Here is a 27,061-nt window from a genome sequence, read left to right as displayed (position 1 = left end):
ACTCCATCATAACCTTCCATATGCCGTAATTGTTCCCATCCAACTAACGGTCCACCGGGAACGTGGGGAGTGTTGGGATCTTCACATGCTTCTCAGCCATCTCTAATAAATCTGCCATCGTGGTGGGGATGCAACTGAAAAGGGTAGGTGGGTGGGAAAAAAAACTTACACCTGCAAGTGGTTGTCCAGCAACTCAACCCGCCGTCCTCTTGCTTCTTCTCTTCCCGAACAATCCACCAATCAGCAACGCAGCAGTCCCCCTCTTGCTCAAAAACTCCCAAGATCTATCAAGAGCCTAGGGCTCTCTGATACCATGTCAAAATATGCAGTGGAGATGATAACCAAATCTGAGACCACAAGAGTAAGTAGATTGCAGAAAATAGACAGCATAAGATAAGGAGAGAGATATGCATGTAGCTCTGCTCTACATACTGCTCTGCATACACAAGATCCCAAAGTGATACAAGATACAATAGCAAGGGGCTATGGGGCCATTTTATATGGCCCCAAACAAGCAGTCGGCCTATAGAAAGCCAAAGCAAGGAGACTCACACTCCTGTGGATGGAGATCGATGATACATGTAGAGAATATATTCTCCAGAGTCTCTTCTCCATGAATATCTTCATGTTCAAGGTAAGTGGAAGAATCATCCGCCGGTGGACATTGATTTAGCTAGATTTGTGGTTTGACATTGTGAATTTGGTTTTTTCAAACCGCATTACAGAATTATGATAGGAACTATGTGAGCGGTACAGAGTGACCATGATACGATTAATACTAAAGAATAGCACAGAGATGTCTAAGGAGAACCAGCTGGAATTCCCCAATCCTGCACACGTCGACGTTCTCCTTCAGGCTATAGGGGGCGAGCCAAAGCCCTCTGAGCACATAGAGGTAGAGCCAAGGTCCAATGCGGAGGTTAACATCATTGAACATCCCAAGGCTGATGAGGTAGAGCAAGCTGAAGAGGCAGAGCCGAATCCTGAAGAGAAGACAGACGCAAAGCAGACTGCAAAGGCCGAGCCGGGACCTGGTAGGGAGGTGAACAATGAAGAACCTAAGTCTGATGAGGATCCCAAGGCTAGTGAGGATCCCAAGCATGATGAAGATCCCAAGCCTAATTCACCTGATGTAATGTAACCAACTCAATTTTAAGAATTGTTTCTATTAGCTATTTTTGTCGCTTAACAATGATTATAAGTTTCAATCATATTCAAACTGATTAGAATCATGTCAATAATGGTTCCAAACATGAGGAGGCTTATCATCTTTAATGGATTGTTGCTCAAAAGATAGCCCAAGAGCTTTGGACCAAGTGTTACAGGGAATTACAAAGTCGGGGAAATGCATGTTGTAAGACTCCTCCCCAGCCTCTCAAGATGTCCAGCATCTTTCCTTGTAATCAAATCCCTCTTCAGAAATATAAAAGATCTTGTTTCTACCTGTTTTTGCCTAGCGAGAGAAAATATTCTAGAGAGAGGTTATTCAAATTTTGAATATTTTTGGATGGAAAAATATCTCTTCTTATTAAAATAAGTTCCCCCGAAACAAAAGTTCAACCAGAAGGTGCATTAGAAATCAAGTATAATCTGTTCAAGAGGCCTTATCCTAGGGATCCAGATTTTCTGAAAGTTTTAAATTTTGAGGGGCCAATCAGATTCATCCAAATGTGTGGAGAAGATAAATAGAAGAAATGAAGAAAATCCCCCCAAAAATGCGTAAATACTCACATAAGATGAAGAGTGGACTAAGGACCAAAGGACCAAACTGATCTGAAAAATTCTAGAATCAGTTTACTTGATTAGAAGCTCACTTTTTCCTATAAATAGAAGCCTCCAACTTTGTTGAAGCTTAATAGTGTTTTATGCACTGTTACTCTACTCCTCCCAAGAGCCAAGAACTCTGAATTTCTTAATAATTCACTAGTTTTTGACCATTCCCTCTTCTAAAGATTTGGTGGCCACTCTTGTTGCAAACAAGAGTAGATCCCTCAAACCATCAAGCCAAAGGAAAGCTCCCAGAATTCATGTAAGTTAGAAATCTTATATTTTCTTTATTCTTTTAATGGTTTTCTAATTTTTGTTTTGTTTGAAATGATAAATGGATGCTATGCCTTGTTGGAAAGGCTTTCCCCCTCTCTCATTTTTAAAATCAACCCTTCTTTATCCTAGTTAAGTGATCTAATAGTTGGAATTAAACTTTTCATATTGTTTCTCTTTTAAAAGTGAAAATTGATTAGTTTAGAGTGCTTGTGGTTAATTTTTAAGTAAATTAAAGTAGGAAAAATCGAAAAATGGTCAGCCATACAAAGGAGGTTATGGCAAAATTTTCTAAAATTTTGTGAAATAAGTTTCATCTTTTATTATTCAAAAAGAGTAATCCCCACCATTTGTGTATTCTAAAAGTGTTATTTTCATTCTATGCATAGAAAAATGCATAGTAGAAATATATTTATTCTAAAAGTGTTATTTCCATTAGATTTAAATTCTATGCATAGAAAGATGCATATTGGTTTTTTTTAATTATAAAAGAGTGATTTTCATTAGATATAAATTCTATGCTGCATATTGGTTTTTTTTAATTATATAAAAGAGTGATTTTCATTAGATATAAATTCTATGCATAGAAAGATGCATATTAGTTAATTTTTTTTATTACAAAAGTGTTACTTTGATCAATATGGATTTTTATGCATAAATAGATGCATAAAAGAATAATTTTTTATTATAAAAGTGTTACTTTCATCAAAATGGATCTTGGATGCAACTAGACGGATTCTCACGTACATAAATTCCACAGTTGATTATGGACTTTTCTAGGTATAGAGATAGAGCTACATGGGTACACAGATGGTGATTGGGCTGGTAGTGTTGCAGAGAGGAGATCTACCAGTGGTTTTATGATCTCATTTAGGAGTGCTGATGTGAGTTGGAGCAATAAGAAGCAACCAACAGTTGCCTTGTTGAGTACAGAGGCAGAGTACATGGGTGCTGCTATGGCAACTTATGAGGTAGCTTGGTTTCAAAAGCTACTTGGTGATATGGGTGAGCTCGTAGATAGAGCATTTTTCATTTATTGTGGCAACATGAGTAGCATACAGTTGGCTAGTAACCCAATATACCATGCTAGAATAAAGCACATTGATGCGCACTATCACTTTGTGAGGGAGAAGGTTCTAGCCAGTGATGTAGATTTGGTATATGTCAAGACAGAGGCTCAGGTGGCTGACATTTTCACAAAGGCATTGGGCACAGAGAAGCTCCAAAAGGTTAGGAGCTTACTTGGAGTGCAGTGTGTGGAGTTGAGCTCAGGGGAGTGTTGAGATATCATGCTCAACTAGTGCTACAACGAACATTGATGACCCGCGTGGGTGATAGCTTCTGCACTTATGTCACTAGCACGATTGGTGCAATTATGGTTGATATGCCACCAGTGGATGGCACGTTGTGTGACAACCACTTTGGAGTACTAGAGAAATGGCATAGTTATAGTGCCAGCTCATATAGTCGGGTTCACACTATAAACCGACTACTTTGTATGTTGTTGTAGGAGAGTACTTTCCCTTTATGTATGTACTTTTATCTTTTAGTTATATGGTTTTAAGAGAAGAGAAGAAGAAAGAAGAAAGTTTTGCCATCCGTCTCTCTTGTGTCTTGCACTCTTGTGTGTGTGTGTGTGTGTGTGTGTGTGTGTGTGTGTGTGTGTGTGTGTGTGTGTGTGTGTGTGTGTGTGTGTGTGTGTGTTTGTTTCAAGGAACTCAAGCTCTCTCTCTCTCCCCCACTGTAAGATTCCTCCCCAGCCTCTCAAGATGTCCAGTAAAGTTCCCTTGTAATCAAATCCCTCTTCAGATATATAAAAGATCTTGTTTCTACCTATTTCGGCTTAGAGAGAGAAAATGTTCTAGGGACAGGTTATTCAGATTTTAGATATTTTTGGATGGAAAAATATCTCTTCTTATTAAAATAAATTCCCCCGAAACAAAAGTTCAAAAAGATTTTCAGAAGGTGCATTAGAAATCAATTATAATCTGTTCAAAAGACCTTATCCTAGGGGAGATTTTTTGAAAATTTTAAATTAAGGTTTTGAGGGGCCAATCAGATTCATCCAAATGTGTGGAGGAGATAAATAGAAGAAATAAAGAAAATCCCCCCAAAAATGAGTAAATACTCACATAAGATGAAGAGTGGACTAAGGACCAAAGGAAATACTGAAAAAATGAATTTTTGATACCTCAGAGTGGGAGATTCCCCCTCATGAAGGAGGCGCCTATTTCACATGTGTGGTGGAGTTTTAAATTCCCAAAAATTGAGATATTTCATCTCTCCTCTCTCCTAATTCAAGTCTAGTTCCAAAAAGTAAGCTAAACTGACCCAAAAATGGTCAAAAATTGACCAAACTGATCTGGAAAATTCTAGAATCAGTTTGCTTGGTTAGAAGCTCACTTTTTCCTATAAATAGAAGCCTCCCCCTTTGTTGAAGCTTAATAGTGTTTTATGCATTGTTACTCTACTCCTCCCCCCAGAGCCAAAAACTGTGAATTTATTAATAATTCATTAGTTTTTGACCATTCCCTCTTCTAAAGAATTGGTGGCCACTCTTGTTGCAAACAAGAGTAGATCCCTCAAACCATCAAGCCAAAGGAAAGCTCCCAGAAATTCATGTAAGTTAGAAATCCTACTTTTTCTTTATTCTTTTAATGGTTTTCTAATTTTTGTTATCTTTAAAATAAAAAATTGATGCTATGCCTTGTTGGAAAGGCTTTCCCCCTCTCTTCATTCTTAAATTCAGCCTTTCTTTATCCTAGTTAAGTAATCAAATTGTTAGAAATTCATGTAAGTTAGAAATCCTACTTTTTCTTTATTCTTTTAATGGTTTTCTAATTTTTGTTATCTTTAAAATAAAAAATTGATGCTATGCCTTGTTGGAAAGGCTTTCCCCCTCTCTTCATTCTTAAATTCAGCCTTTCTTTATCCTAGTTAAGTAATCAAATTGTTAGAATTAAACTTTTCATATTGTTTCTCTTTTAAAAGTGGAATTTGATTAGTTTAGAATGCTTTAAACCATTTGGGGATAATTTTTAAGTAATTTAAGGTTAGGAAAAATTGAAAAATGGTCAACCATACAAAGGAGGTTATGGCAAAATTTTCTTAAATTTTGTGAAATAAGTTTTATCTTTTATTATTCAAAAAGAGTAATCTCCATCGTTTGTGTATTCTAAAAGTGTTATTTTCATTCTAGGCATAGAAAAATGCATAGTAGAAATATTTTTATTGATTATTATTTTTTATTATAAAAGAGCGATTTTCATTAGATTTAAATTCTATGCATAGAAAGATGCATATTGATTTTTTTATTATAAAAGAGTGATTTTCATTAAAATTAAATTCTATGCATAGAAAGATGCATATTGATTATTATTATTTTATTATAAAAGAGTGATTTTCATTAGATTTAAATTCTATGCATAGAAAGATGCATATTGATTATTTTTTTATTATAAAAGAGTGATTTTTATTAAAATTAAATTCTATGCATAGAAAGATGCATATTGAATATTTTTATTATTATAAAAGAGTGATTTTCATTAGATTTAAATTCTATGCATAGAAAGATGCATATTGATTATTATTTTTTATTATACAAGAGTGATTTTCATTAGATTTAAATTCTATGCATAGAAAGACTGAATGGGAATTTTGAGTTATGGCATCTGTAACCAATAATTGTTTGTCAATGGATTGTTTTATAAATTAAAGTTTAAAGAGGAGTGTGTGCGTATCTGTATTCTAAAGCAAAAGTTAAGAAAGACATTCAATTATGGGTGGGTGAGTACTTGTCTGGTTCTACCAATTCCAGTGGTTGGGCGGTGGCTAACCCATGGGCCGGATGGGGTTAGTAGGCTGGAATCGATCGAGTTTTAATAATAAAATTGATCAATCGGAATACGCTTAGAACTCGAATAGTTAAATAATAACCTGAAGACTTCTCAAATGAATAGATCAACGGCTGTGCCTGATTCAATTAGGAAAAAAACTTTGATTCCTTCAAGTTAAGTCTGTAATAGTTTCCCTTCTATCTGGTTTATTCAGATGAAGGTTAGTTTAGTATCTTGACCTTGTTAGAAAAATTCATTAAGAAATTCAAAATGGTGGAATCGTCCCCGTTTTTCGGGCATGGAAAATTTCCCGGTTTCGGTTTTCGGAATGACCACCAGCTTAGTCTCGTGCCCGGACATTCGAGGGCGAGGCCCCGAGTGGGAAACCCTGCCCCGCGCAAGACGGAGCTGCTTCCGTTGGCCAGCAATCGGGAATCCGGTGCGCGGTGGGGGCAGTGGGATCCCACACCCACATTCTTTTTGTACCTCCAACAAGCTTCCATGATTATATCCTTTGTTGCTTCGACTCCGATTCAACACCAAAAAAACCTTGCCATGGATGACGTATTCATCACACAAAAGCCTAATCTCTCAAATTCACGCTATGTGATTTGTGCATGATACCCTATCGTGCCATAATATCCCGAACCTCCATCCACCCCCATGCCAATCATTATATGGAGTCTTGGCATTTGTTTCACCAATCACAAGGTGCGGGCCACTTCTACCAAACAACTACCTCATGTTGAAGGGCCCACACCACTTCCACAATTAGTGGAGACCTCGCATTAAGAATCTCTACTTGCCTTTCCATACTAGTTCCACAACTAACGGAGACCTTGCATAAATAACCCTTACTCATCTATCACTTTTCGTGCCACCTTGACAAGTTGCTTGCCATTAGGGCTTTCCAAAGTTTCCCATCACTTTGCCCTACATCCGGTTAGCTTGGTCCCGAACTAACAACTTAACCTCGTCCTGCTAACTCCATGGAGTATCTTAGACCATCCACACCATCCACTTCTCGATAGAGTAGCTTCAACTTGGGTGACGCAAGGATGTGGTCACCATTAGGAAGGGGAGTATGTCAACCATTTCGTAGGTTAATATGGTTTTGTATGCCCGACCTACCATAAGGCGCGCTTCGCCATCTTACTTGTGCAAATGGGCACTTACCTTTTGTAAGATGATGCTGCAATATATAAAGAGACAATAATGTCAACCAGGGAAATTCTATGGACTTAGTGTACATCATTGATTAAGACTAGTAATAGAGGTCATACCAATTTTAAGTTTTGTCGGCCTAGTGTGTGAAAAGTAGTCATTTGTATATAAGTCATTTTTAACAATAAGCAAGACATAATCATTCCCTTGCAAGAGTTTTTCTGTAAGCTCTCCTTCTTCCCTCCTCTTTCTTGCTTGTATGCTTTTGAATTCATGCTCACTAGATGGATGCATACTTGAAAAGGTTTGATTATAGGTTTTCCTCTTTAATTAGTTTCTTCTTCTTCCTGGCAAGGAGCATTCTAGTGTGACAATGGAGTGAGGATACGATAGATGAGCTAGTGCACCCACAATGGGAAGTTGCATTTGTTGTGACTCGAAGGCAAGAACCAACGATATATGCTTCAACAAGGCTAAGGTAAGCCCTTGACTTGAACAGTGTGTTTCCATTCGTAAAGGTTGAATGACCATGTTATGCTCTTTCTTTCGCAATAATTGCGAGCCTCTCCCCTACAATAAGGCACAAGCTTTTAAGAAATATCCATAACCCTGTATGGTCGGTAGCAATTAGATGAGGGTGTAAGATTGGAGAGGAACAATTGTTGTTTTTTCAATATGCCACTGTTCATGGAGGTACATAGAGGAATATAAGCTTAAGTAGGTAAGCTATGTATGATGTAAAGGGTGTGTTATATTAAGTAGAAGTCTATGAATGTTTCTTTATGAATGTTTTCTTTAACCTTAAATTATTTGCAGGTTTCTGATAAATTATCTTTACAAGTCCAGGAGACACGATCATTGATGTGTTCACAGAGACATGAAACATGGGCTTCATGCAAAGAGTTAGGCAAACATTGCATTTCTATGGAAAAAGGATGAGCTCGTGTTAAAAGAGTCCTTGGATGCTTGATGTTGGAGCTATGGATATTTTTTGCTTTTGTGCATAAAGTGTGGTCTTTTGCAAGATTTTCACATGTATGGCTTGTCAATATATTTTCATGTTCATTTGGTTGGTCATGTTGAATCTACGAGATTGTAACAATTGGTACACCAATTGGAATGATGTCTTAGTCTTGATTGGAGATTGAAAGCAGAGTCTACAAATATAGTGACTCGTTAATGGTGATCTAAGCATTTCTAAGTATCCCCTTACATTGCAGTTGGTCCTCAAGTTACCATCTCTACTCAAAAAGCGAATGGATGGAGAATGACTCCATTGGCCAAAAATAATCCAAATCAGCCATATTTATTTACTCCTTGCACTCCTCAAGTGCTGACATGACTTTGATTGTTAGCACTAGCTCATTCTCTCAGTTGATGATCCCATTAGTGTTTCCATAAAAATGTTTTGCTTTCACAAGCAGCATGGGGACATAAACGCACAACACTAGTTGTCCTGTTCATCTGTATACCCAACTTGATTACATTCCAAGCATTCCTTTTCATGTGGGTGTCCCTCTACCACAAGGTAATTGACCAATCTTGCATTAATTCTTGAGCATGATGTCCATGTGCATCCAGGGTCCACTCAACATCTTAAAACATAGCAGCATTTTTAGCAAACAAGCTCCTCTTAGTTTATCATGAAATGACCACACGGGCTTTTACTCTTACCGACAAAGGCTAGCATCCTCCAAACAAACATACAGCCTAACAGGATCATCAAATAGTGACATTGGTACAAGCCTAGAATTGCATTCTCTGGTGCTGCTAGCTACATCATGCCTTGACATTCAACCATCCTGCCTTGTCTTTTCTAAACCAAAAACAATAAAACAAGATGTGCTCAAACATCACAATAGAACTAACGTAACTCCCAATACTTTAAACTGAAAAAGGTCAATCCATGCTCAGAAATGTCGAAGACATGTAGCTTGACAACCTCAAGGTTGCTTGGAAAATACAAGCATTAATTAACGAGGCATGAAACTGTTCCCTGCAAACTTGAGAAACACACACACTACTTCTAACACATCATTCCCATGACATTAATGAATACTAACACATAGGAGAAAAATCTTACCAGCTTTTTTTAAAAAGAACCTACATCTAGTTTGCATAACTGTTTCCCTCTCCATCTTATCTGCAAATACAAATGCTTGCTGAAGAATGAGCTCTGTAGAAGTGCAGTAAGGCTGGGCAAACACATCTGACATATCCGACCCACTCATCATGAACTGGCAGGTAAAGTAAGTTTCATCATGGTGAGTCAACAGTGCTCTAGCCGAAAGGGTGCCCATCCAGGCCCGCTAAAGAAAAGGCAACAGCACCAAACTGGCAGCGATTTTCATGCTCCTGATTGGCTATTATCTGCCAGCCATTCCCATTTCTAGGTGTGAATGGCCGTCCAAGCTTCGTCCACAGTCGCAGCAGTGAGCCTTTTGATGGGCAAGTTGGGGGAGTGTGAAGCCTGCACACCCAATCCCAGCAACCTACAGTGTTAATTTCTTCTTTAATTGTGTAACCAGCCCACTCTATTATCTGCCCGCCGCCTGCCCATCCAAGCTGACAGGCATGACGTGGGAGTCCAGTCAGCGAACCTTTAAAAGGGTGGGTTGGAGTGTGTAAAGCTTGCATGCTCATCCCCAGCATCCTACAGTGCTGATTTGATCTCCAACTGCAGTGGGAGAGACATCAGCTACCAGCAATGGGCAGAGGTGTGTGTAACCAGCCTGCTCTATTATCTGCCCACCTGCCCCTCCAAGCTGACAGGCATGAAGTGGGAGTCCAGTCAGCGAGCCTTTAAAAGGGTGGGTTGGAGTGTGTAAAGCTTCCATGCTCATCTCCAGCATCCTACAGTGCTGATTTGATCTCCAACTGCAGCGGGAGAGACGTCAGCAACCAGCCTAAGTTGCCTGCCAGTTTCCAAGTCCTAAAATTTTTGAATAAACACCATGCATTATACCAATACTTTGCTGCAATACCAGAGCAATGAAGAACAAGTAAAACTCACTTTCAAAAGGAAAAGTTGCATCTGTTACACACAATCGTGTTGGCTTGGGCAAAGAGTACAACTACGTGAAAACTGCCCTATCTGCCATCTTAACTTATGATACAAAGAGCAAGCCAACCTCCGGTTTGTGAATCACATAGGTGAAACCATGCAAGATATAGTCTAGGACAATTGTACAAAACGTCTGAAATGTGAAGTATTTGATGAATCATGTTTACAAATGCAATCCTAACAGTTAAACGACAGCCTCTTTTCCCACCTCTCTATTATGTGGCAATGAATCCTAACGCCTCCTTACTTACCTACTCAGAATGCAGCAAACTGTGATCTTCATACAAAGGGGACAATTCCCCATAGAATCCCAAAATTCTACAGCTTCCAAAAGTCTTCTCATGGAGATGCCTTGACAGGTATATAACTGAAGGGTTAGTGATTTGAAATGGGAAAAAACAGAGAAGATCAGCTTTGTTGTGCTGGACTACTGATCATATCTACGAAAGGAGATCTTTTCTAACTGTACAGGCCAATCTTCCCCGAGTTGCTGGGGATTCAAATCCATTGCTGCCTTGAAGTCCATAAGGGATATTGGAGCTCGAACCTTCTCTCTATCCGTTTTGAAGGTTTCAGCTACAGGCCCAGGCCACACCCCATTTTTACCATGAAGGCTCCTGCCAGAGAAAATATCCTCCCTTACATTCTTATCCCATGTGGTGCCACTAAGAACCGGCCTTTGATGGTCGGCTTTCCTAGCTCTGCTTCCCACAAGATCCACACATGCTTTTATGAGCCCCTTGAGGAATGAATCCAAAGTGAGATTAAGAATATCTGCACAATTCCCACTCACACCCTCTAAACCCTCTACAGCTGCTATCTGTTCCATCTTTCTGTGCATGGTCCCAGCATCAGGCAAGTCAGTGGAATCCAAAAATTCCTCTTCTGCACCATCCTGTACCAGAAGATGTGCTGGGAAAGGCTGCAGACGAGACCTCCGCACGGCAGCACTTACACTCCCAGAACAAAAAGCAATTCCTAAAGGTGCTTGGATTGACTCACCAGTTGATGGTAGGGCTTTCTTCCTCTCCTCCTTTACCATCCCCTCAAGGACTAAAAGGCCGGATTCTTTCAGGCGGGATTCTTCTGCATTAGCATTTTCAGTTGACATGGCTTCACGAACCCTAAGCCGCTTCGAGGGAGGCATGAGCTCAGTATTTGAATCACTATCCAACTGCTTTGCTGCACCTCCCAACTGCTGCATGGGTCTGGACAAGTCAGGGGTTGAGTGCTCCTCTCGGGGTCCACATGGGCTCGGCCTGTTTTTGTTTGCCTTGAGATCCCGATTTCGAAGAGTACAGGTATGTGGAGAAAAGAGGAAAGAGTCCCCATTTGACAAGATAGATGGGGAGGGTTGGAGTGCATCATCATCATCATCGATAGTGAAGGAAGGCGGCTTGTAGCGACAAACACCTTTGACGGGTTTAGAGACATCCTGCAGGGGCAGAAGTGGAGGGCCATGTGAGCAGCTAACAGCATTGCTAATGATAGCTTTGATGAGCTGATTGTGAAGGGCCACATTCTCCCTGCCAATAGTGACAACTACGAGCTTGTCAAGCTCTTGCTTGCTAAGGAGGGAGCCTATGAAGCTTCGGAAGAGAGAGAAATATTTGCTGGCTTGCTTTGAGCCAACTCGCTTTATAATTTGGGACTTGAGTTCGAGGACATTGATCCTCGGGGGATGTGGAGATGGCATCTCAGGCCATTCTTCACAGCTCTCCAGCTCTAAATCCCCCCTTCCTAAATCTCCTGGCACTGTTCGTGATGGTGCCGCTGCCAGATTCTGCTTGATCTCCACCATTAACATTACGGTTTCTCTGTTTCAACATTACAATTTCTCCTGTTCAGCATAAGGGTTTCCGGATCAGCGTTTCTCCTGTTCAACATAACCTGCCCTACCTGAGCAATAGCGATGGAGAACTTACCATCAACGCTAGAGTGCCTCCTGCTCCCCGCAACATTGCTGTACGGCCATGGAAAAATTAGGGTTTCTGTTGTCCCCCGCAAACCTACTGCATAATAGCGATGAAGGAATCAAAGTTCCTACTGACCCTACAACCCTATCACAAATTAGTGATTAGGGTTTCTCCTATCCACTGCAGCCGCGCGGCATATCAGCGCGATGAAGGGATCACGGTTTCTCCCCGCAACCCTGCCGATGGTGATGAGAAGCTATCATCAGGGTTAGACTTTCTGTTCCTCAGACAGAACCCTAGGTCTTTTCCCTGCTCCAAGTAACTCCGCCGCATGATCTGAAATTACACAGCCACTTTGTATCCAAATTTTCTGCTTGGAGAACACATCGGGGTTTCCCTTGCCCGCCATTGCTAAGCTCAATTGTAGGGTTGGCATAGTCTGGCAAGTGGAGAGAATGCATAGCGACGCATGTGCTGCAGCTTCCTACTAATCCTGTCTTTTCTCTCCAGCATCAGCATTGGGGTTGTATCCAAACCTACACCGCAACAGAGGAGAGAATTCTACCACATGAGACGATTTTGCTTCTGCGCCATCGCCAGCAAGCTTCTCGCGCTATTGCGTTCTCGCCACTACGTCATTATGTGCATTAAAGCTTGCGGAAAACCTGAAGAATTCAGCGCAAGGGCAACTAGCATAGCGAGTGACAGAGTAAAACGAGCAGAGTACGCATAACTATTTGCTACGACGGATCTTCAGCCTCGAGCATCATCTCCCGTCAAGAAGAGGGAACACCACTCTACATGCTTACGATTAAACTAAGCTCAAAAACCCTTTATGTGGTTGTATTACATATTAACCATGGACAACTTTGGCACAAGGAGAGGAGATAAAAGAGATTCTCAAACGTGGAGGAATCGGCTGTCTAATTACAATAAGTTCGCTGTTGGAATTAGGGTTGCAGGAAAGCACACAAAGCTTGGAGAAGAAGAAGCAAGAATGCACACAACACAAAAAGTATTAGATTGTGTCAATGTACAAAAGATAAGTTAGCCCTAGAAGGATGGGCGTATACACAAGCCGGGAGAAAAAACCTCCTAAAGAGGGAAAAAGTGCCCCGGCGGTCCTAAGTGTGTTCACACACATCACTGCCTATATATATAGCAACAAATCCCCCCTGGGAGTGATGGTGTGAACGAGAGCTGGCACTCATGTGTAGGGAGTGCCATGCCCAAAGTAGATCAGTCCACAAAGGGGAGCAAGCCCAAAGCTTTGCGGAAAGCTTCGAACTTCTCACGAGGAAGCGCCTTTGTGAAAAGATCGGCGAGGTTGTCCTGTGTTGGCACATAGGCCAAGCTGATCTCTCCTGTTGAGAGTCTCTCCCTGACATAGTGATAATGCACCTCAATGTGCTTTGTGCGAGCATGAAAAACTGGGTTTCTCGCAACTGCCAATGCGCTCTGACTGTCAGTGAAGATAGAGGTGGCAGACTTCTGTCCAACACCCAAGTCAGCCACATAAGCCGTCTGAGCCACACACACTCAACCGTAGCTCTGTGAAAGCTGCCCTGTACTCAGCTTCACAACTAGAAGTGGCCACAATAGGTTGCTTCTTGCTCAACCAAGATATGCATGAGCTACCGAGCATGAAACAAAAACCACTTGTGGACACTCTTGTATCATAGCAACCAGCCCAATCTGAGTCCGAAAAAGCATGTAAATTTGGCGGCAACGATCCCCCCTTGGGATAAAACAACCCAAGATGTATGGTGCCACTCAAGTAGCGAAAGATGCGTTTAACTGCCTTCCAATGCTGAGACCCTGGGCTATGCATAAACCTGCTCACCTGTGAGACTGCAAACTGAATGTCCGGCCTCGTAATGCATACATAAATGAGGCAACCAACAGCTGTCTGATAGAGTGTGACATCAAAGCGATCTCCAGCATCATGAAGACTCAACTTCAAACCTGTCTCCATTGGAGTAGCAATAGGCTTGCAGTCTTCAAGGCCAAATCTCCGCAACAATGTCTCAATATACTTTGTCTGACACAAAGCAATACCTCCATCACACTGCTTAAATTGTATCCCCAAATAATGATGCAAATGCCCCAAATCTGACATCTCAAAAGAGGCATTCAAATCAGCCTTAAAATCAGCAATTTGACTTTCATTTGGTCCTGTGAGTAGCATGTCATCGACATAGAGAGCAATGATTAGATGTACATCATCCACACATTTAACATATAAAGTGCTTTCTGTTGGACTATTCTGAAAACCATGTGCAGTCAAATATGCATGTATCTTTTTATACCAAGCTCGTGGAGCTTGCTTTAAACCATATAAAGCCTTTTTCAACCTGCACACTTTGTTTTCCTGCCCTTTTTGAACAAAACCACGAGACTGCGATACATACACCTCCTCATGCAAATCTCCATTCAAGAACGCAGTCTTTATGTCCAACTGATGTATATTCCAACCATTATGAGCTGCCAATGCACAAATGCTACGAATGGTAGTCATACGACAAGTGGGAGCAAAGGTCTCATCAAAATCAATGCCCTTTTCTTGAGCATAATCCTTTGCAACAAGTCTAGCCTTATAGCGATCAACACTGCCATCTGGCTTTCGTTTCAATTTAAAAACCCACTTACATCCAATGGCCTTTTTACCAATAGGCAAATCACACAAAGACCATGTACCATTCTTCATTATAGCATCATATTCACTTTGCATTGCAACCAACCAATTTTCTGAATTTTGTGCCTCATCAAATGAGAGAGGTTCTTCCTCTTCACACATACTAGACACAGCCAAAGCATAACAATCTGATGCATAAGAGGCATGCTGAAAACCTGAACGAGTACGACTAGATATAGGTGCATCAATTTTACTATCACGCAAGGTTTGCACCAGCCATTTAGGCATACCTCTAGTCTGCTCATTTTCAGCCCTATCCTCGTGAATTATATCCTGTAAATCTGCATCAGAAATAGGCTGATCTATGATGTCGTTTGAAATCTGCATAGGCTGAATATTTGCCTCATTAGGACTTACATTTGAATTCCCGCCTGTAAATAGAGGCAACAACGTATCAAATACATCCCGTGAGCTCACACCTATCTTCCACAAAAACAACATCTCGACTAATCAAGATACGCTTTGACTGCGGATGATACAATCTGTAACCCTTGCTCTCAGCACTGTAACCAACAAAAATGCATTTGACAGCCTTATCATCCAATTTTCTGCGTTGTTGCACAGGCACTAAAGCGTAGGCCAAGCAACCAAAGACACGCAAGTGACCAATAGAAGGTTTCCTGCCATGCCAAGCTTCATATGGAGTAATAGATTGCAAGGCCTTAGTGGGACACCTGTTGAGTACATATGTAGCACACATGACAGCCTCAAGCCAAAACGCATGTGGCAAAGCTTGGCTCTTGACCATACATCGTGCCATCTCCATAAGTGACCTGTTTTTTCTCTCAGCAACACCATTTTGCTGAGGGGTATACGGCACTGTACATTGGTGTTTTATCCCACGACTAGCCAAAAATGCATCAAACTCTTTAGACAAGTACTCCCCCCCTCGATCAGAACGGAGGGTGCCCACAGTACAATTGGATACATTTTCAACCATAAGAAAAATCTGTTTGAAGCACAAAAACACTTCGGACTTTGCCTTCAGTGGATATACCCATGCATGCCTCGAGTAATCATCAATGAAAGTCACGAAGTACAAGTGTTTACCAAATGATGGAGTTTGCATAGGCCCACATACATCACTATGTACAAGTTGCAATTTGCGAGTGGCCCCACAGAACCATCCTTTGGAAACGCAGAACACTGCATTTTGCCCAAAATACAGCCTTCATAAACATGTTTCAATGGTGCCTCAAGAGGGGGCAATGAAGCAACCATATCAAATTTCTGCAAACGCAGCAAACTAGCAAAGTTCAGATGACCAAAATGAGCATGCCATAGTTTTGCATCTGAAACTGCCTTTTTATCAGAAACTGCATTTGCTGAATCTTCCACACACTTGTCATAAGAATTGAGCCTATACAGCCCACGAAACAAGGTGCCAGATGCAATAATCGTATCACCAGAAGTCAAATCATGAACAGTACATCTGTCATCCACAAATTTGACTACAAATCCAAGTCTAGCAAGCGCAGAGAAGACAGACAATAGATTCTTCTTTATCCCTGGCACATACAAAGCATCTGAAAGTGTGAAAGCGCTGCCATTTGCAGCAGTAAGCATAATTTTACCAATGCCCTTCACTGGGTAAGAAGCATTATTGGCACATGTGACAGTATTCCCATTAGAGACAGCCTCAAGACAAGTGAACATATCACAATGCGAAGTAATGTGCTTTGTAGCACCACTGTCAAAATACCATACATTAGAGTCAACAGAAATTGCCAAACATGCATCATGTACAGATGGGTGATACTGGCAATACACGCTAAACGCCCATTCTGTATCCTGCACAACATTTGCTGAATCTGCATTTGTAGAAGCATCCGCTATTGTGGCTGCATTTGACTCTTTCTTCTTTGCCTCTTTAGCCTTTAGCTTAGGGCAATTCTTAATGACATGATCATTTGCCTTACAATAGTTGCACCTGGTCTTTTTCTTGCCTTTATCAAGAGCCTTCTCAGACTTATTGTTGCTACCTGTGGAAGGAGAAGAAGTTGCAGACCTACTAATAGGAGAAGAAACAGTGGAAGGGGTTGCCTTACCACTTCTTCTCTGCTGCTGTGGGCAGCAATAAATGCTTGATCAACTGCACGCTGCCTGGCCCTGTTTTGCCTGGACTGTGCTTCTTGCAAGAGCTTGTTGACTAAAGTATCATACTTGACAGCATCAGGTCTGTCCTCATTAAGAAGTCTCCACGTGGAAGCAAAAGTCTGATATGTCTCAGGTAAAGCATCAAGAACAGTCTGCACACAAGAGAATGATCAGGAATAATCTCACCTGCAGTAGAAATCAACTGTTCTTTGAGATCTTTAATCTCAGCAAGAAAAACATTCATGTCATCATCTTCTTGCATAATCTTCAATTCTAGCTCTTTATGCAGGTAAGCGATTTTTGCCTCGTTATTTACGACCTGCATACAAACCAGCTAGAATATTCCAAGCCTGTTTTACTGTTTTAGCTGAACGAATATGTGGGGTGATGTTACGTTTGACAGAAAGTGCAATCAAGGCATGAGCCTGCGCATCTTTACCATCCCAACGAGCTTGTTCAGCAGTGGGTAAAACAGCTGCAACAGTAGAGCTGCTAGAACCTGCAACATCCTCAACAGATCCTACATCCACAGAACCTGGACGTACATCCATACCCTGCACAATGTTCCACACTCCTTTTGCAACCAAAACATGCTGCATCATGTATGCCCAAAGTGGGTAGTTGCTGTCTCCATCCAATTTGTCATCAGCAGATAACATGCGAAATACATCATTGTTGTTATCAGCCATGGCCACTGACTGAAACTGATGCAAAAGCTACCTGTAATGAAGCAAAGACTGAACAGAAAACAACTCGTGCTATGTAGCACGGTCCATAATAGAGTACGTATGCCTGTTTTGCAAAAAATTGCACTGTCGAAATTTCTGCAGAAAATGACGAAAACACTTGTGCAGAACTTGAAATGCAAAAATGGAGCCTGAAACGACCTCAGATGCGATTTCTGAGGCTTATTTGCAGAGTATAGGGACCTGGAAGCGCTCGTGAAAGCTCACCTCAATCGGAGAACGTGAGTCGGAGGGTGCTGGCGGCGTAGCCCTGGGAGCCGATGCCTGATCTGATACCAATTGTTGGAATTAGGGTTGCAGGAAAGCACACAAAGCTTGGAGAAGAAGAAGCAAGAATGCACACAACACAAAAAGTATTAGATTGTGTCAATGTACAAAAGATAAGTTAGCCCTAGAAAGATGGGCGTATATACAAGCCGAGGAGAAAAACCTCCTAAAGAGGGAAAAAGTGCCCCAGCGGTCCTAAGTGTGTTCACACACATCACTGCCTATATATATATGGCAACAAATTTCGCTTGCTTTTTACATACCACAGTAACGTGCGAGTTAAGGACTAGTTGTCATTAATTTAGGAAAACATGACATGCCATGGATGATAGGAGTGGTTAGATTCGAACCCTTACCTCCCTTTCTAGCTGCAGAGGAGGCATTGTTATTGTTGTTAAGTTGATACATTATAGTAACAATCTAGACTTAAAGGATAGTGCCAACTATATTGGGGATTTCTCTAAGGGTGTTGTCACAAACGAAAAGGCAAAAAGATGCCCCTCAAGTTCAGGTATGTCAGTCAAGTATTCAAACAATTGGGCAGAGGACACATACGTATCGTTTTGCACACTTTCAACATGGCCCATCCAACGCAACTTTCAACTTTTAACGAGAGCAAGTGGGAGTTGTCTGGAGGAAAGGTGCCAAGCTGTACCTTCTTTCCCGTCAACAACCTATCAAACGAGCTTGATGGGGTAAGTGGCCAATAATGCAAATGGATGTGAAGTCAATATTTTTGAATAGTCATGTCAAGGAGGAGGTTTATGTGGCGCAGCCCCATGGTTTTGAGATACCCAATTTAAAAATCAAAGTGTACAGACTCCAGAAGGCATTGTATGGGCTGAAATAGGTCCCTTGAGCATGGTATTAATAGATAGATGTTTTCTTTGTAAGTATTGGTCTTTCTAAAAGCCCGTCAGATACAAATTTCTATGTGGCACTTTCTTCTAGAGGCCGAGTAAATACAAGCATGATGTGAAGCAGTCTAGTTAAGAAGGATTTTAGGAGACTAGATGTTGCTCAAAAGGGAGTGATAGTGTTGTTGTGCCATCAAAACAATCAGAGTTGCATGATGATTATACCAAGAAACTAGTGTTTCATGCTTGTACGAAGCACATTAAGATACAATATCATTATATGCATGAGCTTATCCATGGACGGAGAGGTGGGGCTTGTCCAATGACAGAGAATTGTGTAGATATTTTCAAAAAGGCTCTTGGGAGAGATTTCTTGGAGTGCCATCTTTATCTCAAGCATAGGGCCATGATGGAACAAACTCAAGACTCATGTTGCACGCATGACAAACTGTCACACAACTTGTAAGGCAAATGTAGTAGATTCAATGGGAGTCCTCTTTGTTTAAGGGGGCTAGAGCAATACACATGGAAAAAGCACCACAAGTAGAAAAGATAATCCCTCACAAGGACTTAGAACAAGTGGGTGTCCTTATTGAAAAGAGCTTATAGAACTTTTACCAAGGTTAGTGGATTATGAGAAGTTATACTATTTACAATAGTATTTGGGTTATGATAAGTCTTAGTATTTACAATATTTACAATAGTATTTGGGTTATGACAAGTCATAGTGTTTACAATACTATGGCTCTTGGGTTAAGATTTGTACGTGAATCCACATGCGAAACCTGCAGGCCTGTTAGTGATGTGACAATGATTCATGCTTTCTCACTGACCCTAGAAGGGAAAGTGCATCAGTGGTTCCGAACCCTCAAACCCGAGGATAAGGTTAACTTCACACGACTCAAGAATGTGTTCGTGCCTAGCTTTGCCACAAGTGGTGACAGATGGAGCCTTGTGGCACAGCTGCACAATATCGAACAAAAGGAAATGGAGTCGATGATGAGAGATTATGTGTCTTGACTCAAGCACTTAAATTCAAGGTGTAACTACATGATAGGCTAACTGATGATCAGTTACCTTGCTTCCGAAGAGGAGTTAGAGACCACGAGATGCATGATTATCTGGTACTAGCCCGACCAGCCACTCTTGTTACAAGCTGGCACAATTGAATATGAAGATAATACGCTGGAATTGCCGCAACCGGAAGATGCCAGAATATCTTCGACAACAACGACTTCACGTGTTTCGAATCACCAAGAGATTGGAACTCAGAGCAAGCAAGTCAGAAACATGACTGTGGACGAGCTTAGTAATGCAATACTAGAGAAATTGAAGGTAAAGGAGGGAAGAGAAACATCTGGGCATGGGCATAACCATCTTTACCCCCATAGGGAATTGGTGTGGTGCTCCATGTGTCGATTGAATCACACTACTACCGAATGTCCATAGTTAAGAGCAAGGCCACTACTCTATTATGCACAGTGTAAAATTAGGGAATCGTGACACTTCAATGTGCAGATATCCAAGGTTCCAAACAGTTGCACAGCTGCCGGCACCTAGAACTCCATTGGCCTTACCAACTGGACAAATCACTACAGTTGTAGACAGCTGTAGGACAACCCAAATCTTCCTATTTGCCTAGGGAGATGTTTTGGGTACAGGACACTTCACCTTTACCACCACCTATTCTGCCACCACAACCACCGTAGGCTAAAATCAACCTAGTATTGATTGAAGAGCCATCATAAGATATTGATATGGTACGTGAAGTAGAACTTTGTGGAGAGTACTATGAGGAAGTTGTGGAGGTCGTACCTAAATTCTATGTCCTACAGAATAACACGCCAGTACCTATGTTTCAAACCACGGTGCAGTGGAAGGGTAAGGACATGAACTCAAACATGAGGAGAGGACCACTACAATGTTTTGGCTGTGGTGGGCCGCATCAAATCCCTGAGTGCCCAAACAAGAATGTGGTTCATACGCACTAACCCCAATAATTGACAACTTTGCCTAATGGCATGCCAGTACTCACCTGTACTAAATGTGGTGTTGATCATTTGATCAAGGATTTTCCATACCACACAAGTGGTTTGACTTCCACTTCTAATTAGGCCACCATCTGAACCATTAGTGTACAGCCTGGAAATATCACACCACTCAATGTCCTGACACGAGCCCAAGCCCAATTGGGAGACGAGGGGAAGAATTGAGCAGATGCGACCATTTCCAGAACTGGCCGTAGGAGAAGAGTGAAAAAAGTTGGTAAGGGTGACACAAGGGTCACAATCCAAGATGGATCCGAAGAAGATACGATCGACACTGGATCCACCCAATCGAGAGAAGAAGGGGATTAAGCTATCAACCACAAAGAGCCTGACCTAGAGGAGCAAAGGGAAAGGCCATCAACCCCTAAAGGAGTTAGTGAGTACCCAAATGCCGAAGAGGAGATAAGGAAGCTTGAAGGCGCTAGGGCCTTAGTAGAAGAATGTCAATAGCTTCATGAAGCCAAGCTAAGGGCTACTAACCGGGTCAGGGATACAATGTATCCAAGAAATGAGCCAACAAGGGAAAGAGAATTGGACGTACCTACTCCGATTCCAGAAGAAACGAAAGAGGGATCTCAAGAAAATACAATGTCCAAGATGTTTGAGGAAAATGTGTAGAGTGAGTCCACCCATTCCTTCCCTAGGGATGGATACGAGACACACACATGGAGGGAGCCCTCAATTGCTAGAGAACCCAGAGACATAGGAAGTCTCGCGGTTGTATTGTCCACGTCTGTGAAAATGCCATTGGGGCGACTGCTATGCAGTTCACCAACCCTATGGACAGACATAAAGAAATTTGTAGAAGGCGGACTAAGGCCAGCCAACAATATAGAGGATGTTCTGCCACCTCTGGCAGAAAGAACCCTAAAACACATAAGGGAATCTAGAGTTGTCAAGATACCAGTTAATCAATTTGGACGTTATTACGCGAATGACGACACAAATGCCACAATCCCGATTCATCATGACGGGTACCAGGCACTTGATATCCTGGATGATGGGGCGGGGGTTAGCATCATCACAAAATGTTGCAGGAAAAACTAGGGAAAACCCGATCTAAAAAGAGCAGATCTAATCGTTTTAAAATGGCAAATGGAACATCTTCAAGACCCATCGGATTTTTGGAGAATGTGAAAAACTCTTTACGTTTCGCTATACCATCATACATTTGTGGTAATGGACTTCCTGCGCCAACCAGACTCATATGACATAATATTGGGGAGATCCTTCATGAGGGAATCCAAATTGGTGCACGATTGGGCATTAGATCATGTGTATGTGCATATGGATTCACAAAATTTAAAGATAGATCTAAGAATGTGGAGAGCACACCCCATGGAAGGGCAACTATTTGGTAATAATTTGGTCACAATTGAGCGGACCACATCTGTACAAATATGCCAGCCTTCGATGGAAAATTCCAAAGAGGAAGAGGAAACGAAAATGTATGCATCACTTCCTCCTCCGGATTTCAATGAAAACTAGATGCAAGTGGTAGCTACCATAGATGTGATGCAACCCAGAGGGACCCAATATGTGGAATTCGGAACTGTTCCCACGACCTCTGTCTATATGGTTAATTGGCAAACCATTGATGAAGAATCAGAAGAGGAGGCATCTAGCATAGAAGGGATTGTAGCACAAGGCCGTACCAACGCTCAACGCCTCAGAAGATGGTGAAAACAGAAACGATATATTGCCCAACAAAATGCCCTATTACGAAGAAAACCCACGGATGCCCAGTGGTGGCTGAGATACCTTAAAGCCACTAAGGTTCATTATGAGTTTTCTAAGGATTGGAGTGAGGAATTGAGTAAGATATCACTAGAGGGAAAACATAAGGAGAAGGTCATCCTTCAAGAGCTAGAAACACCTAAGCTTACAAAAGCTGGGTGTCAAAAATGAAACAAAGCGCTGGCAGAAGCCAAGCGAGAGGCTAGAAAAGTCATGGCTAAAGCAAAAAGTAAGAACGAGGATAAACCAGACTTGCTCTCAGTACCAGACCACTTCAAAACCTACACTGTTGAATGAACGAAATGTAGTTCGACTGACAGCAAAAAGGGTTAAGGAAGATGGGCTGTCCATGTCATACGATGGCCTGGCTAAAGTCAAGGAAGTTGATATTGCGAGACCAGGGGAGGAAGCCAGGACCCGTATATATTGCTAAAAAGACTTGACTTCAGCTGAAGAAGATGAGCTCATTACCCTCCTTAAGGAATTTAAGGATTGTTTTGCCTAGAATTACAAGGAGATGAAGGGTGTACCACACCTGAGGTGGTACAGCATACGATCCCAATCAAGGAAGGATCAAGACCAACCAGGAAAAAACCATACCAGATGAATCCTAAGTATGCGGGAATTGTAAAGGAGAAAATAAATAAACTCATTGATGTGGATTTCATCTATGAGATAGAACATACGGATTGGTTGTCACCAATTGTCACCAATCGTAATAGTGACAAAAAAGAATGGGAAACTTAGGGTACGTGTGGATCTTAAAAAGTTCAACACAGCTACTAGGAAAGACCATTATCCATTTCCCTATTTGGAACATGTTTTGGAGAGAGTGGTTGATGAAGAAGCTTACAGCTTCTTGGATGGATTTTCAAGCTACAATCAGGTGTCAATAGCACCACAGAGGACCAGCATAAGACAGCTTTCAATACAATGTGGGGGACGTTTGCATACAAAGTCATGCCCTTCGGTCTCACCAATGCCCCAGCAACATTCCAACGATTGATGTGCACAACCTTCAAAGACTACATGCAGAAGTGGTTGGAGGTAATCATTAACGATCTATATGCACACTCTCGATGGGAAGACCATCTGGCTTGCTTAAGGAAGGTGTTCGAGCGATGTCGATTACATCATATATCCTTAAACCCTTTAAAGTGCCAATTGTCTCAAAGAACGGTATATCCACGGATGACAGTAAGGTCAAGTTGATCTTGGAGCTGCCACTGTCCACTAATTACAAAGGTGTGAAAATATTTATGGGCCATGTTGGGTATTACCGCCACTTCATAATCTTCTATGCTGAATTCGTCAGCCATTATACAAGCTACTCATTGTCTTTGAATGGACTGAGGAATTCCATTAGCATATGATTGATTGAAGCAGGCATTAGCTAGCGCGCCAATTCTAAGACCCCCCAATCGGGACCTCATATTTCATGTGCTTATTGATGCATCAAACTTTGCTATTGGATGCGTACTAGCATAGCCCGGTGAGTTCAAATTGGACTATCTAGTCTACTTTGCTAGTCGTCAATTGAATGATGCAGAGGTGAATTACACCACCACTGAGCAATAAGGGTTGGCCATGGTTACGCTGTCAAGAAGTATCAACATTACCTATTGGCCAACAAATTCGTATTCTTCGTGGACTATCAAGCCTTATTATACTTGGTGAATAAGCCTTGCACCATGGGAAGAATCACACGCTGGTTGCTATTACTATTGGAATTCGACTTTACAGTTACGGTAAGGAAAGGGACGCAGCATGTATTAGCCGATCATATGTCGAGAATTCCAAATGGGGAACCAGCAAACTAGACATGGTACCCGAATGGAGCGAGGAGATATCGGATTATCTAGCTTAAAAATGCGGCGGCTTATCAAGCTTGCTTCACCTTATCAATTAATTGCGGAAGAACTATATAAGCTAGGTAAAGACAATGTCCTAAGAAGATGAGTTCATCACACGATATACCCATATTTATTTTGATAGGCTCTTTGACCTGTTTGGACTGATTCAGGTCCTTTTAGAAGGCCTTCTTCACTGCAATGATTTGCTGGAGGCTTGGTACACTATCATCTTCAGTTAATACTTCATAAAAGTCGAGCCTCATTTGGAGACTCCACCTGCCTGAGCGGAGCATGCTGACTCTTGCTTGCCTCATTTCGGTGATTCCGAGTTGGGTGGTACTTCTCCACGATGCTGACCACATCAACCTCAAAGAGGCTGATCAGATTGGCATTCTACTAGAGGTATCCTCTTCTTATCCATATCTAGTACTTCCAGAACGTTGACTCCTTCGGCTACTTTTGGTTGAGACGAGTTCTCCACTCTTGGCGGTGACTCTGGTGGCCACTAGAAGTATGACCTTCTTCTTACCTCTCTAGATGGTGATTCTATCCTTATCCCAATCTTTCTTTATCTATGCCTGTCAGAACCATGGTCTGCCAATAATAGCGATAGGCACCTTTGATATCCTCCATGTGGAGCACAACCATTACTATGTGGAAGTTACTATGTGGAAGGTGAATCCAGAGACTTCCATTGTCAGCCCATAGATCAATCCGAGTGGATGTACTCTGTGCTGATCTGCCATTTTTACTGTGAATGGGACTAGATCTCACCTACTCAATCCCAATTTTTGGCATGTTGTATCCAACACAATGTTGACTCCCGATCCAGCATTCGACAAAACCTCCACTATGTCTATTCCAGAGAGCTTAGCCTGAATCATTGGGATGGCATCATCATAGATCAGATCTTCCTTTTAGTAGAGTCTTTGTCTTATCAATGTGCATGGCCTCCAAAGTCTAGGATGGGACCCATCCTCTCCTCCTGGGGCATCAGTTGTAGACGAGCTGCTCTTTGAAGTTAGACACTAGGGTTAGGAGCTTCTCTTTGAAGTTAGGCACTAGGGTTAGGAGCTGATCCGTTTGGGGTATACAACAGTCCAATCTAAGGAGAAGCAGTATTGTCACATTTGTGAAAAGGAAGGTCATCTTACAGTAGCATGTTGGTATAACCCTAATTATAGGGGTAAAGTTCCTCCAAATGTAGTTAATCGGGTGCTACAACAGCTAGTTGTTGAAGCTAATCCAATAATACCTACAAATCAAAACGCACCATATAATAAGCCGGCAAGACCATTTTTCTCGAGATAGAATTGGCAAGGCCAACAAGGGAATCAAAGGGGACCTCAGGGAGTCCTGCAATGTGATTATTGTAGCAAGGAGGGCCACAAAATTGGGCTTGCTTGTGAATTATGGTGCAAAAGTAGAGAAGAGAGAGGAAGACCTGTGATTAGATATAATGAAGGTAATAGAGGCCAAGGACCCCAGCAAGGGTAGCAGCAGCAACCCCCAGCACAACCCAATGCAATCTTGGTGGAAATCATACATAATCGAGAAACTGAAAGCAGGAGTAATGTTTTAATTCTAGGAGATGGGCAGCAAGCAGGAGCAACAAGAAGAGGATTCGCCACCACAAATAAACCTGGTAAGTCAAATATCTGAGGTGTATGATCTACAATGTGATTGTTCTAAATGTATGGTTGTTGAATATTGTGAAAAAGGGGAAATAGTAGAAGCTTTAGCAGTAACTAGATCCAAGGCTAAAGGGCCTATAAAGTGGGAAGACCAGGAAGTGGTAAGGAAGAAGGTGTCCAATCAGATTGATAAGCTGCAGAAAAAGAAGGTGATGGAAGATCAGGAAGTGAATGATCTGGTGTTCCAGTAACAAGTAGATTTAGTTTATGAATCACGACCAGATGAGGGAAAGGAGAAGGGGTCTAGTGAGTTGTTTGATGCATTGATTCAGGCACCCATTCAGATTTCATTAAGTCGGTTGTTGAGCATGGTACAAGCCTTTAGGGAGCAATTGCTAGTGAAGTTGGAGATCTTGCAGATGTAGACTTCACAGTTCCAGTTATAAAAGTGGGGTTTAATGGGAAAAGTTTTGATGATATTTTTCTGGATGGGGGATCTGGGGGTTAATATACTACCAGAATCTATCTATCTGAGTATGCATTTGCAGGAGTTGGAACCTGCACCATTTTAGGTTAAAATGGCATACCAAAGAAGGTTGCAACCCTTAGGAATATTGAAGCAGCAGCAGATTGAAGTTGCATGACTGTTATTTTGGGTGAACTTTGTGGTAATTCGTATGCAGGACACTGACTCTTCTTACACAATGTTGCTGGGCAGGCCATGGTTTAGAATTGCTAAATTAAAACAAGATTGGGGGGACAATACAATTATAATGAGGCAGGGCAGCAAGAAAGTGGCAAAGTTGCCTATGCTCTCAAAGAAGGTACTCAAACAAATCATAAGCCATTATGGGCTCAAGGGATTAACTTGGCAGAAGAAGTGGAGGATGATGAGGAAGAAGAATACTTGAAAGCAAATCCCTTTGTGGTACCCGTCTTTGAAGTCGATGTTGCAGATATAGTGGAGAGATGCCAGGAAAATGGAGGAACCATAGTGCAGTCGGATATTCAGCAGTATGTGGAGAGTGAGTCAAAAAATCCGACAGGTGAGTTTAAAGAGGAACAAGCAGTAGAGGGTAAGGCATTGAACCCGATTATTGGAAAAGC

The 27,061-nt window shown here is 41.7% G+C and overlaps 1 protein-coding gene and 1 long non-coding RNA gene across 4 annotated transcripts; both read right to left on the bottom strand.

Moving 5' to 3' along the window:
- Window positions 1-8,979: 8,979 nt before the first annotated feature.
- On the bottom strand, window positions 8,980-12,803 carry LOC147604162 (uncharacterized). 2 transcript variants are annotated; one of them, XR_015265445.1, is made up of 3 exons: window positions 12,586-12,803; window positions 9,641-9,917; window positions 8,980-9,510 (listed from the first exon to the last, which is right to left on the bottom strand). It is a non-coding gene; the product is annotated as an uncharacterized LOC147604162 (long non-coding RNA). The 2 variants fall into 2 exon arrangements; XR_015265444.1 differs by having other exon boundaries at window positions 8,980-9,917.
- On the bottom strand, window positions 10,119-12,589 carry LOC147604163 (uncharacterized). 2 transcript variants are annotated; one of them, XM_086795493.1, is made up of 2 exons: window positions 12,030-12,589; window positions 10,119-11,944 (listed from the first exon to the last, which is right to left on the bottom strand). In XM_086795493.1, the coding sequence occupies exon 2, from the start codon at window positions 11,909-11,911 to the stop codon at window positions 10,532-10,534; it is 1,380 nt and encodes a 459-aa protein (XP_086651619.1). In that variant the 5' UTR covers window positions 11,912-11,944; window positions 12,030-12,589; the 3' UTR covers window positions 10,119-10,531. The 2 variants fall into 2 exon arrangements, with proteins under 2 accessions (XP_086651619.1, XP_086651620.1); XM_086795494.1 differs by having other exon boundaries at window positions 10,119-11,921.
- Window positions 12,804-27,061: the final 14,258 nt, after the last annotated feature.

Source organism: Cibotium barometz, chromosome 62 (genome assembly GCF_041138505.1).
Source record: "Cibotium barometz isolate CiBa-2024 chromosome 62, ASM4113850v1, whole genome shotgun sequence".
In the NCBI taxonomy this organism is placed as follows: Eukaryota; Viridiplantae; Streptophyta; class Polypodiopsida; order Cyatheales; family Cibotiaceae; genus Cibotium; species Cibotium barometz.
Note: the sequence above shows the minus strand (reverse complement) of the source record. Positions and strands in the feature narration are given on the sequence as shown.

Coding starts and splice junctions, on each gene's coding strand:
- LOC147604163 (XM_086795493.1), bottom strand. CDS start 11,911: ATGTTAATGGTGGAGATCAAGCAGAATCTGGCAGCGGCACCATCACGA.